Source organism: Corvus kubaryi, unplaced genomic scaffold, assembly GCF_017639235.1.
Source record: "Corvus kubaryi isolate FWS band 111438036 unplaced genomic scaffold, C.kubaryi_AGA036_p1.0 37361, whole genome shotgun sequence".
Taxonomy (NCBI): domain Eukaryota; kingdom Metazoa; phylum Chordata; class Aves; order Passeriformes; family Corvidae; genus Corvus; species Corvus kubaryi.
In genome coordinates this window covers 3,820,603-3,837,497 of record NW_024581118.1, presented here as the reverse complement: position 1 = coordinate 3,837,497, position 16,895 = coordinate 3,820,603, and the positions used below count along the sequence as shown (strand labels likewise).

The window sequence follows — 16,895 nt, the reverse complement described above, 5'->3', positions numbered from 1 at the left end:
AGGAGCTGCCACATGGTGTGGAGGGCTGAGATGGGGGGCCTCAGGAGGCATACGTCCTCTCTGAAAACAAAAGTGAATAAATGGTGTTGCACTAATGCTACCCAATGGCACCACCCATTTCTTCTCTTAATTAGACCAAATTGTGGGAAGCTAACCTGGACTGAGTCCAGGGAAGGCCGTCTAGTCTGTTGCTCCTCCGTTGGGACCTTGTCCTGATACGATAGAAATCATAACTCATTGGACAAATCTTGGTTCTGGTCTTGGTTTCCCTAGAAGTGAGCTTTAGCCCTGGTGGGCTTTATTCATGCCTTTCCTTGCACCCCCCTGAACACCCCCTGTCCTTCTGCCCAGAAATAGCAGACAAGATCTACAACCTCTTCAACGGCTACACGAGCGGCAAGGAGCAGCAGACAGCCTACAACACTCTGCTGGACCTGGGCTCCCCCAGCCTCCACCGAGTCCTTTACCACTACAACCAGCACTACGAGAGCTTTGGGGAGTTCACCTGGCGCTGTGAAGATGAGCTGGGGCCCAGGTAGGCTTGGGAGCTGAGCTGGCTAGGCAGGCAGGCCTGCCCATCAGCAAGCTTGTCCCTCACAGATATTGGCCGCCAGAAAGGCATCTCTTTAGCAAGTCTCATGATATGATGATGGGTGATAGAGTGTCACAGTGGGGTTTCTGTTTTGCTGGATGCTGTGCACGTGCAAGGAGCATTAACATAGGACAAGGTGGAAAGTGGCTGACCGTTGTCAACCCAGCGCCCTTGTCCATCCCCTCAGCCCCACACTGTCCCTAGAGTGTGGCCAAGTATGCTCGTGCTGTGCAGAGTGGCAAAGGGATGGGATTCTCTCTTTCCCTTGGTAGCTGATGCCGCAGGCAAAAAGGCAGAAGGTCTTGGAAAAATAATGCCCCTTTGAGGAGTGGAGATCGGATTCTGCCTTCTGCCTTTTCCTGGGCTTTGGCTTGAGTTGAATGCACCTCTGTGTGCTGAGCTCTGTCAACTTGTGGTCCCCAGCAGGCAGAGGACTGACTAGGTCTGAATTGTGTATTTCCTCGCTTTTGGTCCACATCTGTGGTTGTGTGGGGGTGACACGAGTGTTTTTGGTGCCCAGGCAGTGCTGAGCTGCCACAGCAGGTTTTGGAGGAGCTTGTCCTGAGCTCTTCCTGTCTGAAATAGTCCCTTTGTGCCTTCATGGGCACCATGTCTTCTCCTCAGGCTTCTCCAGGTCACTGAAGCCCCTCCAGCTGCCTGAGAATGTCCCAGGCTTGTAGAGATAGCCAGATGTTCCCTTCTCCCCGTGTCCTTCAGCATCTGCTTTGGTCTGCGTGTTTTCCCAGTAACGCAGATGATTCCAGTCAGTTTAGCAAGCTGGGCTGAGAGGTTGCGTGGGCTGCAGTGGTGTTTCATAGCATCTGGCCTCCAAAGAACCAGAGCTGTGACCTCATCTGGAAATCAGGGTTACTTTCAAATGTACGTCAACAGGAGCTCCTACGTGTGAAATTCATGGCCTCCACCTTACACCATGGCCTCCCATACCTCCTCTTGCTGGTCTCACCACCGCCTGTCTTCCAGCCCTGCTTCTCCAGGTGATCACTTGTGTGTTTCTAGCAGAGGACAGGAGATTCTCTGTACATTCTCTGTCCTCCAAACCTCTGCTAGTCAGTCAGAGACACTCAGCAAATAGCTTGTGCCTGTCTTGCACTTAGTGCCTTGGACTTGTCTCCTGGTCATGCCCAGGTCCTTCACGCCCTGGAGCGAAGCTGGGGTCTCTTCTCTTTCCGCTTTTCCCATTTGTGTCCTAAGAAATGTGAGCTCTTTGAGGCACAACCTCCAAGCTCAGTAGCGACATCCCAGCACAGATGTCTGCCATTTCTAGGGCAGAGGCTCCCAGCAGCTCCTCTGCCCAGGGTTGCCTCATTCCCCTGACACCAAGTGGGATCAGCAGGCTTGGACTTACGTCTCACCTTTGTCTTGGTCCCAGCTGTGGGGATGCCGCTCTGTCTCCACTTCCAGATGTGAAATCCAGCCCCAGTTTGCACAGACCATCTGACATCTGTTGTGGTGATTTGCATGGGGAGTACATAAAATTCCTTACGTGGCAGACTGGAGTCGTCACAGAGCTGCTGCCATCACTGAGGCTGAAAGTTGCCACTGCTGTTCTCTGCCCCAGCGAGGAAGCCGAGGACCAGCCAGAACACGGCCTGGAAGCTGCCTCCTCGAGCCCTGCGAGGCAGAGGTGCATTGGCACGGAGCAGCCAGAAATGCCACTGAATTGCCCAAATGGTACCATTTGCTGCATGGATCTACGAGCCAGAGGGTTAACTGCACCCTCTGGAAATGCTGGAGCGCTTAGGATAGGATGACGCAAGTTGCTGATGAAGTGTTTGCAGCTCGCACTACTTGGAAAGAGGCATTTAGGCAGCTGCAGCGGGTTCTGGTGATGACAAATCTTGGAAAGCAGACCTCCTGTTTGATCGTCTGCGAGGGCGAAGCACCCAGACTGGTGGTGACAGGACAAATCACTTGCAGATGACATTATTTAGCCAGCAGACAGTGTTTGTTTGACTGTTACTGATGCTCCTTTGAAGTCCTGGATGTGGACCCACGCGACTGACTCTACCATGTCCCTCCTTCTCCACACATCCAGGCCTCCTCCTACTCTGCTCATTTGGGATGCACTCGTCTCCCTTCTTGGCAGTGCTGGCTACTGGACTGAAGAAGCATAACTTGTCACGAGTGCACAGATAACTTGTCCGAGGCTACGAAAGCAAATCGCTCCCTCACGGTCCGAGAAGGGATGCAGAGAGTCCTGGTCTTTGCATAAGGGAAGGAAATGGAGAAAAAAGCAAGAAGTGGAAGCTGGATTTGGTGCAAAGCCTAGTGAAGTCTGGTGGTGCCTATGGGCTTTGAGCCAAAATGTGTGGGATGGTATTAGGTAGACATTCCCATGAGGGTACCTGTAATGCTGGAGGAGGAGAGGCACTCGTGGCACCTTGCTCAGGTGTCAGATGCAGAGACCAAGACAAGTGAGCACTTGGCTATTTTCTCACGGCTGGCCAGCTTGGGTGGCTGTCTCCAGAGCCAGCACCATGCTAAGCACTCTCTGGCATGCCCTGGACATGAACTCTGGGGTGGCAGATGTCATGTGGCTGCAGAACTAGACAACCTTTCAGTGGCTCCAGATTGGGCCCTTGGAGCTGCGGCCACATCCAAACCTTGAAAGGTTTGCTCTCCAGGAAAGCCAAGGTTGGCTCTGGCTGGACTTGGGGTAAATTAATTCCTCTCCAAGCAGCTCTGCCATGCTGTACCTGGCCTGGAGGGAGGTTTGGAGAGGCAGTGCATGTTCTTTCATGGTTGGTACACACGCCCGTGAGCTGTCAAACCAGCCCTCCCTGCTTATCCTAAGTAAGAATGTCCAGTAAGAATGGGATTTTTTCCTTCAGCATCATGATTTGTGACTGCTGCCTGTTCTGGGCTGAGCAGAGGCTGAGTTAAAGTTACCGAGGGGATGTAGCTTCTCTTCCCTGAGTAGTCTAACCCACCAACTGACCTTGTAGCTGGGTAGGAAACTTATCCCAGCTCATCACTTAAACTTTTGTCTGGGTTTCCAGGCACGTGAGATACCTTCAAGATGCTTCATTTGAATCCACTGCCTCCACAGTTGCCAGATTCCCTGGAGATCACCCAAAGTGCGAGACAAGTTTAAAATGAACACAATGTGTTTTATCTGTACAAACTGATTCTCTCGATAAAAACATTAGAAGCATGATTTTAAGAGGATAAATTTGCAAAGAAGAGAACACTACTTAGGTCATGTTTGGCCATGATCCTCTGTGCTCTTCCAATGTCTCATCCAATACAAGAGACTGGTAATTTAGCGCTTTCTCACTACCAGGACAAGCCTGCACTGAGGCTGTGATGCTCTGGGTGTGCTGTATGTCTGTTGCAGAAGATGGATTCATCCTGGACTTCCTCTCGCTCTGCCACCTGACCATCTCTCAAGGCTTCCTTGGCTGGGTTGTGGCTTTTCACAGACTGCTGCTGCAGTGACTTGCCTTTCCTCATCTGGTTCTCCACAACTGGAAGCTGCAAAACGCACGTGCAAAGAACCAGGGAGCTCTGCCGCATCCTCCACTCCCTCAGAGCTTTTTGGATGTGTCTGATGTATGTCCCAGTGTATCCCTTCTGGTTTGCACAGTGTCCTGTAGGACAGGTTTCCTAAACTGTTGCTAAGCATTACGAGTCGTGTGGCGGGAGTGTCATTCGCTGTACTGATGTCTTGTGGTATCGCATCCTATGCGGATCTCAATTTTTATCTCACCTTCAGCCTTCCACACAGACCCTCACGAGCCAGGCATGATGTTCTGATCTGGATTTTTTCTTTTCTTCAATCTCCCTCATCCTCTGGGGTGTCCTGGCGTGCTGGTCCCAGCACTGTGCATTTCTGGCGCTGGAGAAGTTGTGGATGCCCCATTCCTGGAAATGTTCAAGGCCAGGTTGGGGCATGGAGCAACCTGGTCAAGAGGAAAGTGTCCCTGCCACGGCACAGGGGAGTGGAACAAAATGATCTTTAAGGTCTCTTCCAACCAAACCATTTTGTAGTTCTGTGTCCTACACCAAGCCATGAGTGACCAGCATAGCTCCTGATTATGCAGCACATACACTTACAGGAGAGGACACACATCGTGACACTGTTCTGGGCTGGCCATATATGTCACACCTGACACTCTTTAGCATTTATCCCCACTGCCCACAGTGCTATTGGCTCCCAGTTTCCCATCCTGTTACGTTTGGGGTCCAGTAGCTGCAACAGTGACAGGTGGTGCCACTTGAGTCCTTGGTGATGTCCACCCCAAGGAGGTGCTGGGGGTTTCACAGCTACACCTGTGACTGTCTCCTTAACAAACTCTCAGCAAACCTGGCCTTGTGTGGGTGACACATGGTGGAAGAAGAGGGGACAGGACAGGGAAGTGTGAGTCATAAGACCAGTGCAGCAGGCCCAGCACTGCCATGGTGACATGGGTATCTCTGCCCTGGGTAGGGGCTATTCTCACATGGATTTAGCTTGCAGTGCTGCCTTGGGGATGGTGTGTCCCCCCCAGCCCTGCCATCCCTTCTTGTCCTGGTAGCATCAGGCTCTGCTCAGTTGCTCTTGCATTATCTCTTCTCCCTCAAGGAGCTGCCATGGTGTCCTTAACTGTCTTTACTTTTCTCTCCTCATACATACCTCCCGCCCTTCCCGCCATCCTCTCCATGGTGTCTCCATCACCCCGCCACCCCTCGCTGTCCATCGCCCCCCTGGCATCTCCCCTTGCCCGCCCTCGCTGCAGGAAGGCTGGCCTCATCCTCTCGCAGCTGGGGGACCTCAGCAGCTGGTGCAATGGCCTCCTGCAGGAGCCCAAGATCAGCCTCCAGCGCTCATCCCTCAAGTACCTCGCCTGTCGCTACAGCGAGATCAAGCCCTATGGGCTCGACTGGTCGGAGCTCAGCCGGGACCTCAGGAAGACGTGCGAGGAGCAGACGCTGAGTGTCCTTTACAATGACTATGGTGACAAGGACTACTGAGGGTTCTGGGCACCTGCTCTCAGGCTGGCCTTCCCATGGGCATTTCTGAGGGTTTTACACACGGACCCATGGAGGGGGAGGGTGTCACTGATGTTTCTGGAGGCAAGAATTTGGACTGGGGAGCAAAACTGGCTGCTCTGTGCAGGACTGATTCAGTATTAGTTTCTTCTTCAACTTGGCCAAAAGCCTTTCTAGTTAGAAGTCTTGTGGGACCCAGTTTTCTTGGTTTTGTTTTATTCATTTTGCCAAGAGGTTCCTCAGCATTGGTGGAGAAGGCAGGCTGGGAGGGCACAGCCCTCTTCTCCTGCCCCATCCCTGCCCTGGCTGTGGGGACTGTCCCCAAGGGTGGGGGACACCAGTCATGGGAGAAACACCGTGACACAGCCAGGATGGGAGAGCAGGTGATGCAGGCAAAATGGAGGCAGAGCATGCAGGTCAGGTTGAGATGCTTATGGTTGTGGCTGAGCTAATCAGCCACTGGATGGCCAACAGGGTTGGGATGGGGTTTGTTGCTCTTGTAAAGCATGAGGTCTGGGTGAGACCTGAGCGAGCAGCGGTGCCGTTGATGGGCAGAGCTGGCGTGCTGTCATCAGCTGGGGTGAAGAGACCCCATTGCATCGTGATGTCACCGCTGGGCATCGTGACCCCATCTCCTCAGGTTCTTCTGCCATGGTCAAAACTCACATGTGCTCCAAGATGCAGAGTCCTCCAGAACAAAAGCAGCTTGGCCTCAGGGCCAGTGGTCAGCTGGACATAGTGAGCTTTCTTCTTGAGGGACCACACTCCTAGGAAGTCAACTTTAAAATCCTTCCTATTATTTTTTTTTTTTACCCACCACAATAAAAACTTTGAAGCAACATCCAGCTGCTGCTGAGGAGAGCCCAGCAAGGGGAGCAGCAGCCTGATGGCACAGACAAGATGTTCTGCACCAGTGGCATAGCCCAGGCTCTGCGTGGTGAGGGGAGAGGGATGCAGGATACCCCAGTGCCGTGGTGCAGGATGGCCCTGAAGGTTCTGGTCCCAGAGAGGGCATGGAGGACAGGCTTCTGGGGGTGTTTCTTGCCTGTGTTCAGGCTCACATCTGCCTCTTCCTCTGGTAACTTTTTTCTTTGAAGCCAGAGAGCTGGGGTTGTACTGGGACACTCGGTTTGGTTCAGAGCAAATGATTCTCCACATCCCTGTCACTGCAGATGGTGTTGGAGGCAGAAAGCAGGTTCCTTTTAGCTTCAGCTTCCTGCCTGGTTTGCAGAGGAGGCAGCTCTGGACTTGCCAGCTGCGCACCTTTGATCCGGACAAGACTGGAGCCCTACAGTGGGATTTTTACGATGCCTGTAGAGAGAAATTTCCTTTTCATTTTTTTCAGTCTTGGCAGGAACACTCTTCAGCCTGTCTCATATGATTTTCTGCTTCATTCCTCCTCCTACCTGCCAAGGACATGGCTTGAATATTTGCATGGTGCTGAGAGGGAGGCGGCTGTGGTCTGCACCCAGTCACTGCCAGCAGCGCTGCGTCCCTGTATTTTCTCAACAGCAGTTCAGTATCTTCCTGCAGGACCACACAGTGCTTTGCTCTTTCCTTCTCATGGGCAGACCTCTCTCCAGGGGCAGCTGGCCTGGACTGGGGAGCGGCTGGGAGCAGCCACCAGCAGTCAGTATGACCTGGGCATCCCCGTATCGTTGCTGTAATGAATGTGTCTAGCAGGGGTCATCAGACAAATGTCTGCTCTGTGCAAGAAGGAAGCCTCCTGGATCCTTTTGGCTTTTTCTCATGTGTTTGTCCTTACATTTTGATGTGCCTGATGCTGCCAAGTGCTTAGGGCTCAGAGCAAGTGCCACCTCCATGCACAGGTATATGCAGGCAGGCGATCTGTACTGCGTCATCACTCCTTTTCCTTTCAGCCAGAGAGACTCTTGGCCAAGACACTTCTGTTTGTCCTTTTGCTTATCCCAGCAGATGCTGAGACAACTTTTAACTTCCAGCTGGGCAGCCATCCAGGCCTGGGCAAAGGGCACCTCTGCTCAACGCCTCGAAGGGATGCTTGAACGAAGGCTGCTCTGGCCCAGACGCCAGCTGGTTTCTCGCCAAGTAATACCATGTACATGGTCTTTATATGAAATGCAGACTGTTTTCCTTTGGGTAGCAGACTCCTCTCTTTTATTGCTTGCTAGGTGCAGCAGCAAGGATGGGAGCAGTGCCGTCTGCCAGCCACTCGCTGTGACGCTGCCAGGAAAACCCTGGACACCCCATGCATCCACACCTGCCTAGGTTACTTTTTCATCTGGCCCCAAGATTTACACTGAGGCTCTGCAGATATTTCTGTTCTGCTTCTGTGCTGACACTTCAAAGCCCTTGCATGGGCAACCGAAGCCCTGCAGCATCATCAGCCAGCTGGGCCATACTCTGTTCCTTGGGCCCCGGCTTCCCCATGGGCTGGGATTTGGAGGGTGAGGGGAAAGCCACCCCTCCAAAGTCATTTGGCAGCACCCTTGCACAGCTGGATGGGGCTCAGCATCCTCGTCCCATGACGGACTGTGCAGGCTGCTGGCAGGGCTGTGCTCTGCCCGTTTGCCCGCCGTGGTGCCCCTGCAGCCGCCGTGCTGGCGGGGCCTGCCAGCGTGGCATGGCTGTGGGGCATTTTCACGGTGACCCTGGCTTTGTGAGGGCTTCCTTCTTGGTTTCCTCACTCTTTCCTGACTCTTTGCAAGTCAGAGCCTTGCCCAAGCCTGGATTTTCTTGCCCGAGTCTCTCAGCTACCACGTGAGTCCATCTCAGGCAGATGCCAGCAGCCACCATGGGGCACCAGACCGATGTGCCATGGGGGGCTGCGCTGTGGCTGAAGGCCTGGCCTTGGCAACAGGTGTTGTGTGGGGCTTGCCCATCCAAAACAGATGTGCCCTGGCCTAGTGGAAGGTGTCCCTGCCCACGGCAGCAGGGTTGGGACGAGATGGTCCTTAGGGTTCCTTCCAACCTAAACCATTCTATGACTCTGTGATTCCCTGCAGAGCTGACCCCACCCGCATCTGCTGCAGGGTCCTACTGCTGGGCCTGCACAACATTTTCTGTCTTGGACTCCCAGTTCTTCCCAAGCTGCCAGCAACATGAAAACTGGACGAGAACTGTTTTCCAATCATTTCTGCAACCTCCTTCACCCCCTGCCCTTTCTTTTTGTTTTATTTGTGAATTAATGAGCAATCATTCACCTGAGATGAACCTCTGGGTCGTTAACTTTTCTTTGCTGCGTCCGTACCCCTGTAATAGCATTACTACCTTTTACTTGTCGTGGAGTTATTTAACATATAAAGACGGTTTGGTCCTTTTCTTTACAAAGATGGCTACAATTCATGTTCCTTGATGTTCTATTAAAACTCTAATGTGACGTTTTACTACTGTAGATTGAAAGTAGGGTGCTTTAGGGTGAGATAGCCATGTGGCAAGAAATACAAAACCCTTCTGGATTAATTAAAAAAAGAGAATAATAAAAAAAACCAAGGTTTTAAACAACAGCAACAAAATCATTGTAACACTATGTAAAACTCCAGATGATAATTTAACTGACTATTAAACGGAGCTGTTAGTAATCCCTGGCTCTGGCAAGCTGGAGTGTTTGTTTATAGTTTTGGTCCAGTTGATGTCATCTTTGGTCACAGATGAAACACTCCCAGCCTTTGAACTCGGCTGAGTCTTCACACAAGTTTAGCATTAGCCCATCTGCCTGCTGGGTTAGCCAAGTCCCAAACCACTCAGCACACACAGATGGAGCCATGTCCTGCGCCTCGCCTTGCCCACCTGCTGTGCCGGACCTGGGAAGGTAAAGATGTCTCCAGTCACCTTTGGGGGAAAAACCACACTTCTTTACGCATCCTCGGCAAGGGTCTCTCAGCCCTTGATTTGCAAGCCTCCACAGAGGCTGGGAACTTGGAAACAGCGTCCAAAAAAGCCTCTTTCAGCCGTTCTTTTAGTATAAAAGGGGGATGGAATGGTGCTGTCTGGTGGTCAGCCACCCCCAGAGCATGTCCTAGTCCATCTGGCAGACTTTTGAGAGAGGACTAGCAGCAACACGAGTGTTAACATCCCACAAAGAATGTGAAAAGCAGCGCCTGAACCGAGGTGAGGTCTGCCAAGGATGCCAGAAGCCACTCAGAGTGCAGTGTTGTGCCTAATGGCCAGGCCATCGGGACGTACAAGGGCTGGTCCCTTGGCCAAGCCCAGCGTGTGTTGCCACCTGCCCTGCCAGAAGGGTGGAAGACCAGGGAGAGTCCGGGGTTCCTGCAGGCAGACAGACAGGACACCTGGGAGGACACAGCGGGAATTTAGGGGCTGTAGCACACGAATCTGTAGGAAACCAGACTTCATCGAGTCTCATGGAACAACTTGACTTTTTTTTTTTCTTTTCCCAGTGCTAAATTGCAGGAAAATAAGCTAAAAATACACCCCGATACTTTCCTTCTGCTATTTTCCATGCAGTTAACCACCAGCTCACTGCACAATAAGCTGTGGCTATGTAACGAGATGGAGGAGGAGGAAGAGGAGGAGGAGGAGGAGAGGGTCTGTCTGGCAGCAGCTTGTGCAGCTGCAAGCCTAAACTGCTGTGTAAGAAGATCTCAGCACAGCTGGCTCATCACAAAATCTCCTCAGGGCTCATCTGGCCTGCAATCCATGGGGGTTTGGAGAAAGCCACCCCAAAAAGGGTGAAGTGGACTGTAAGGGGCACGTCACCAGCACACTGGTAGGTTTTTAGGAAGGCTTTGGTGATATGTGTGTGTGTTGGAAGGGTTGGCATTGGCCAGCAGGCCCTGTTCATCCCCAGAAAGCAGGGGGCAGCAGGGACCACTCCTTTTCAACAAATCTGGCTGCTCTCCAGAGTGCATGATCTGGGGAGCTTTGCCCTAGAGGGGACATTTGAGGTCACCAGGAGATGCTGTTCCTCCTCTGGGACTGAGTCCCTGTGCAAAGACCAGACACCAAGAAAAGACTGATGAGGGGCATCAGAGATGGCTGGAGGAAGAAGAGTGGGGTTTAAACACAGGGCAAGGGCTTTTTTGGGGTTTCTCAGCCCATAGGTACGAAGTTTACTGGTTGCTTAAAGAAACAAAGAAAAAAAATCCCCAAATCTTAAAGTAACTTTATTGTCCTGGGTTTTAACTTTCTTGCCAGGATACCACATGGTCCTCTGGCTCTAGTGTGAGCCACCTTCTGCTCCCCATGCCCAGGGAGGTGGGGCGTGAACACACACACACACACACACACACACACAGAGATTTCACTACATTTTAAGTGGATTAATTAGAAAAAGTGACCAGCCTTGACCCAGTTTGTAGCATAACCAGCAGAAGACCTTCTGCAAAAGTGTTCTTGCAGCTGGTGGCACAGCAAAAGCTGCCTGGGTGGCACTCACTGGAGGTGAGTGTCCCTACACACCCCAAAACCTGAAGGAAATCTCCAGCTGGGCTGTGACTGTTCTGGGAGAGTCCGTGGTTTGGGAAGAGCAGAATGTGTCAGACCGAAGGTGTCGGGACAGGCAAACCACCTCCCTGGCCCCCTTTTGGGTGAATCAAGGAGGCGAAAGAGATGGAGGATGAGAAGATTATTTATTTTTCATAGATTTTTATAAAAAATAATTATCAAATACAAAAAAATAAAAATAGCAGCAGCCTCCGTTGTGAATAAAACCCTAAAGGGGACAAAAACCGCTCAGTGTCGCTATAGAAGAACAATATTTCAGTACATAGAAGCTGTCTGGTCATGAGAAGCACAAATGTCTACCAGCCAAGCCAGCATTTCCCATCCCAACCCCCAGTTCTCCTCTCCATGGGGCACAGTCCCTTCCCTGCGCACACGGGCAAGCAGAGAAAAAAAAAACAATGGGATTTTCATGCCAAGAGGATAAAAATTTGGCATATAAACACATAGGCATGCTGACACCAGGCAGGGAAGGGTTTGTCATGGCAAGATGCTGGGACTTGAAATTCTGCTTCTGCATGTCACGCTCATCCCACGTCCCTGCTGTCCCCACCTGTGGGGGCTGCCAGGACCCCACTCCTGCTGTGTTGGCACCCCTGGGTCTCCCCTTTCCTGCACTGGTGGAGCAGGACAGGCTGCCCGAGCTGCACATCCTGGGGGTGTTGGGCCAGCTATTATTTGAATTTCCTTGGGTTGCTTGAGAGCTGGTTTTTTATTGAAAAGTGGGTATCTGACAAAATGTTGCTGCTCTCTGCCCAGCTGACGGTGAATTTTGGGGTGTCGTCACCTGTGCACGACGAGAACAGAAATGTCAGCGTCCCTACTGCAAGAGGGGATGGGGCTCATTGTCCCCCACCTCTCTTCAAATCCCTGCCTAGGCCAAGTAGATGGGGTCAGGAAAGGGTTTGGAGAAGGAAGAGGCATCTCCTGCCTGGATGCTGGCAGGATGTCCGAGCACCTCTGCCCCTACTCGGGTCCTCCAGTAAAACACGACCGTAGGCAGTGCCCGACAGAACAGCATGGGCTAGAGCTAGTGGAAGCCAAACGATGCCTTGAAAATTCCTGATCTCTCCACACCGTGTCACCCTCTCTCCACCACTCCTTCACCAGACAAACTCCAGCTTGAAGCCTGTATCCAACAGCACAGGCCATGCAGGCAGGACACAGCCAGGCAGCCTGGAGTCCTTTGGTCCCAGCCTGCAGCTCACCCGGGGACACTGCAGTGAGTTCCAACTCTGTGGTCCCTTCTCTGCTCTCCTCTCCTCTTTCTATCCCTTTTCTCTGCCTCTTTGCAGCACAAAACCATCCATGATACTCCCAGCTGGAGCCAGGCACCTTCCCTATTGCTGCCTTTATGCGGCTGGGTCCAAGCTGAGCTTCTGGGAATCAATTTTATGGGGGGCAGAGTTTCTTGCTGGGCTTCTTTGAGGCCAGAACTGAATCTGCAGATTTTCACTTACTGCCTACAGGAGCAGGAGCCTCTTGGAAGTCAGCAATTGTATGTCCAGTGTGAGGGGCTTGGACAGAGATAATAATACTACTTCTGCTAAGGAAAATCTCAGTGAGACATGATGCTCAAAGTCTCCTGACAGGTTTTTTTTGGTCCCTTTGGCATTACAGGGTCTAGTCTCCTCTGAGAGCTGCTGACAACACAACTCAGTTGGAGCTCAGACGTGGGGGGAAGAGAAGAAGGACCGCCTCAGCATCCTTCATTCAAGCATCACACAGCTACGCTGGTTTGGCCTCTACGTCCAGTTGGGTGTGCAGTGGCTGGGGGAGTGAGACAGGGAGGGAGCATGGTGAGTCTTTGCTCCTATTGACCATGCAGTGATCCCCATGGACACATAACCCTGCCCAGAGGGCTTTAAAATAATGTGTGATGGATGCCTGTGGTGCCCTTGGAATCTGCTGTGCTCACTGGGATGATTCAAGGGCACAGCAACATTTTTTCTCAACCTCAGATTCCTGATCCTGATCCACACCCTAAGCAGAACAATGCAAAGCATTGGCAAATACCAAGGGCAAAACTTGGTCCCTGCAAGATGCCCAAATCACCTTGAGGTGGGAGCCTCCACGCCTGGGGAGCTCTCTCCTGGCATGGCCTGGATGTTTGGCTTCTCTCTCTGTCCTCCTTCCAGCTCCCTCTCAGCAAGGAAGGGGAAAATCCCTGCTCCTCCTGTGCTTTTCCCAACAGTTTGTACTTCACAGCAGCATGGGTGTGTGATAAAGGATATCCTTTCTCAGCTTCATCAAGAGCAAAGAAAATATAATATATATTTATATATATATTATATATATGTATATAGATATAATTAAGTTTAAATATTTGCAGAGAGATCACAACTACCTCGACCTTGCTAAAAGAAGCCTGTACAGCAGAGAGGGGTGAATAGTGACAAAATCCAGAGCAAAGACAGACACCCAGGAGCCGGACCAGGACAACCATCCATGGCAGCACCTGGGCTCTCGGCGTGGACCCTAGCCCAGCGTGTGGCTGAGGTGGCACCAGACCCCTGCCTGAGCCCCTCGCGTGGGTTCTGGAGGGAGCAGCGATGGGGAGGGGACCACGTGCTTGCCCTCCTGGGCTCCTTGGTGGCCTGGACTCGAGCCCTCCGTGTGCAGTCGCCATCCCCCTGCCCGGCTCTCCCTCACGCTCCTGCCCCTTGCCCCGCCATGCCCACGGCCCCGCCGCTGCCCCTTGGCTCCTGCGGCGCTGCCTGACCGAGAGAGGCCCCTCAGCTGCCGCTACTGGTTCTCCTCGGCCGCCGGGTCGCGGCACGTGCACTCGTCCTGGTCGCAGTCAGCAGCAAACGGGATCACCTGTGGGACAAAGGGAGAGCTCAGCCTCCGCCCCGAGACACCCCCACACCCCCACAAGGCCTCTCCAGCCCCGCTGTGGACAAATGGACATTCTGGGCTGTGCCCAGTTGCTGGCACGGCCAGGCTCTGCGCTCGCTGGGGAATGGGCTCTGATACAACCTGTCTCCAGCTGAGTTTTGTTCTTAGCCTTTTCCTTTTTGTTAACGTGTTTCAAATTTTGTGGCCAAAGGTCAGGTTGAATCTTGTGCCCCCAATGTCAAGCCCTGGGAAGAAGTGTCCCCTGATGGGTGTAAGATGTTCGGACTAGGGCTGGCAGTGGTGAGGCACCTCTAGATTTAGGTTTGGTCCCTATTAGAAAACCCCCTTCATCCACGTCTGAACCTGTGGACCTGTGACTCTTCCAGCAAAGCATGAAGATAATGCAGCCTCGTCTTCTGCAGCTCTTGGAGAAGCTCAGCCAAGCTTCCAGCTGCAGAGCTGACCTCCACACTGCCCAGCATGAGGGTGTATTGTCCTTGTGCATGGTGGATTAAGGAAAGCCAGGCAGGAGAGAGGCTCTGTGAGCAGGAACAGCCTTCCGTGGGGCAGGCAGTGGGTTCATTTCGGGCCACTCACAAGCTGGGCAGCTTTGAGACACCCCATGCAGGTAGGGAGGTTCATTGCACGTTACTTTCTCTATAACAACTGCATGTGACTGAGCAAGCCTGCGTCCCCTTAGCTGGTGGTAGCAGAGAAAGGAGGGAGGGTGTGCGCTGAGCATCTGACTCCTGGTTGACAGTGGCCTGGTGATGAGCCATGGGAGCTGAGAAAAGAGTTTCCTTCAGAGGTTTTATACACACCAGGCTCAGAGCCAGGAGTCTTTCTTACTGTGAAAACACATTTGATTTTTCACAGACTGGATCAGTGAAGGAAGGGCTGGAGTGCTTTGGGGATCTTGTGATGTTTAAACCCTGTATTTCTCCATCTGCCTTAACAGAGATGTGCTAGAGGCTTGTCGAGCAGCTGATCTGGGACCTGTGGGGGATGCAAGCTGGGTCTGGGTCTCCTGAGAGCCATGGGACTGAACCCCTCCACTTTCCGCTGTGAACCCAACCTTTATTTTGGCCATGCCTTGCTCCGAGATGTCATGATACTGTTGTGGGGATTTCACTCATCACTTGGGTGTAAAGCCTTTTCTTTCCTATCTCAAGTGGATCTTCCCAGGATTTTATTTTTTCTTTCCTCTGTGTATGTATGCGTGATGAAAGGAGAAATGATTCGAGCTCCACAACAAAGATGAGAAGATCCAAATTCACATATTTTCGCAGTGAGAAGTTATTTCATGCCCTATGATTTGTTTTGCTGTTGGATATGATTAGGAAGAATGGGCTGTGAGTGCTGGATAGCGAGTTAGGTGGGAGGGAAGGTTGTGACGGGAGACAAAGAAGGGTCTGAGCAACCTGAATGCCAAATTGCTCCCTCTACACTATTCTTCCTTCCTCAGAGAGGGGAGGAAACATCATTTGTAGCAGATGCCAGTGGACCATACCAAAAATCCCCTGAGACAGCTCAATTACACAACAAGGTGACTTCTGACTCACCATGTCTAGCACTATGTCCTGTGGAAGTCATTTCTTTGGGACTTGTTTCCCAAAATGAGAGGAAATCCCATGAACCTCAGGGGGAGCTGGGCTGAAGCTTCAATCACACTGGCCTGTGTCCAAACCCCACTCTTAATCAGTGCAACGATGTCCATCAGCTTCAGCTGGCTTTGGTTTAAAACCATGGGTTTGTTCTCCGTTCATGGGAGAATTGCATTGCAGGCTCAGTTCCACAGCCAGGAAAGCCAAAGAACGTCGATAGCAGTCACCCCTGAATCCATAGATCCTGGCCAAGGCCCTGGGAGGTGCTCTCTTACCTTCCTGGAGGACAGTGTGGAGGAGCAGCAGTCCCCGCCGTCGTACTGGCAGTATGCCCGGTTGTTGATGGTATCACACCAGCCGTCTGCTTGGAAGGGCTAAGGCAGAGAGGAACAAAGCTTTGTGAAAGGTCATTCAAAAGCATAAGGTTGCCCCCAAAAGTACAGGTCCCAGGTCCTCAGCAAGGCCCCTGTGCCCACTTCCACCATACACAACCCCCTCTTCAAAGCCAAAGGGCACCAGATATCCCAGCTGGTCTGGATGGGAGTAGTGGGTGTTCCAAGGGCAGCAGCTAGAGGATCATGGAATCGTGTCAGAAATGTTAAATGGCACAAGCAGCCATTCAGAAAACCAGTTTTTTGTTGTTTTAGTTACATGAGTCATCTGATCAGAGAAGAGAAACGAGCAGCTGGGGCTGGGAAGCAGCCAGCGATGGCTGGAAAACTGTCCCGTGCACCGGCTGCGAGCAGGGCAGCGCTTGCAAGGAGGGTCAGGAGCGGTCAGCAGCCAAGGTTTATTTATCACAGGTACACACCAGCACCGCCAGGCAGCAGCTGAACGAGCTACAGCATGGAGAAGCCATTCGTTGATAGGGTGATTAGCAATTAAATGCTTCTTCCACTTCGGGCTCTCTGATGGTACTTGCTGGCCCAGCAACCATGGCCAACCTCCAGAAGGACGGTTTCTATCAGAATTGTGGAATCATGGAATGGTTTTGATTGGAAGGGGCTTTAAAGACCATCTCATTCCAACACCCCTGCCACGGGCAGGGACATCTTCCACTATACCAGGTGTCCTGTCCACTCTGGTCTTGAACATTTTCAGGGATGGGGTGGCCAAAACTTCTCTGGGCAGCCTGTGCCTGTGTCCCAACACCCTCAGAGTCAAAAATGTCTTCCTAATATCAAGTCTAAACCCACCCTCTTTCAGTTTAAAGCCACTACCCCTTATCCTATTGCTCAATGCCCTTGCTGAAAGTCCCTCCCCAGCTCTTGTGTAGCCCCTTTTAGTCCGGGAAGGTGCTTTAAGGTTTCCAGAGTCTTCTCCAGACTGAACAGGACTCTTGGTGGAAACCTGGCTATCCCGTTGTTCATGGAAACAGCTGACTAGTTTCATTGGATCTGGTTGGCCCCACACAACAACCAGACTCC

At 52.1% G+C, this 16,895-nt stretch overlaps 2 protein-coding genes across 9 annotated transcripts in view; one reads left to right on the top strand and one right to left on the bottom strand.

The window, feature by feature from the left end:
- The window catches only part of ASTN1 (astrotactin 1), a 68,641-nt gene that overhangs the window by 47,969 nt on the left and 3,777 nt on the right, over nt 1-16,895 (top strand). For 2 of the 7 annotated variants that reach the window (XM_042033827.1, XM_042033826.1), the window contains exons 22-23: nt 352-535; nt 5,332-9,144. In XM_042033827.1, coding sequence (XP_041889761.1) covers nt 352-535; nt 5,332-5,566 — 419 coding nt within the window. In that variant the 3' untranslated portion in view covers nt 5,567-9,144. Of the gene's footprint in view, nt 1-351; nt 536-5,331; nt 9,145-12,646; nt 15,141-16,895 lie in introns of those variants that run through there. The other 5 variants (XR_006017005.1, XR_006017004.1, XM_042033830.1 and 2 more) reach the window with 5 other exon arrangements.
- The window catches only part of PAPPA2 (pappalysin 2), an 87,623-nt gene continuing 84,487 nt past the window's right edge, over nt 13,760-16,895 (bottom strand). For both annotated transcript variants that reach the window (XM_042033825.1, XM_042033824.1), the window contains exons 21-22: nt 15,744-15,842; nt 13,760-13,846 (exon numbers count right to left, since the gene is read on the bottom strand). In XM_042033825.1, the coding sequence (XP_041889759.1) occupies nt 13,772-13,846; nt 15,744-15,842 (174 nt within the window). In that variant the 3' untranslated portion in view covers nt 13,760-13,771. The remainder of the gene's footprint in view (nt 13,847-15,743; nt 15,843-16,895) is intronic.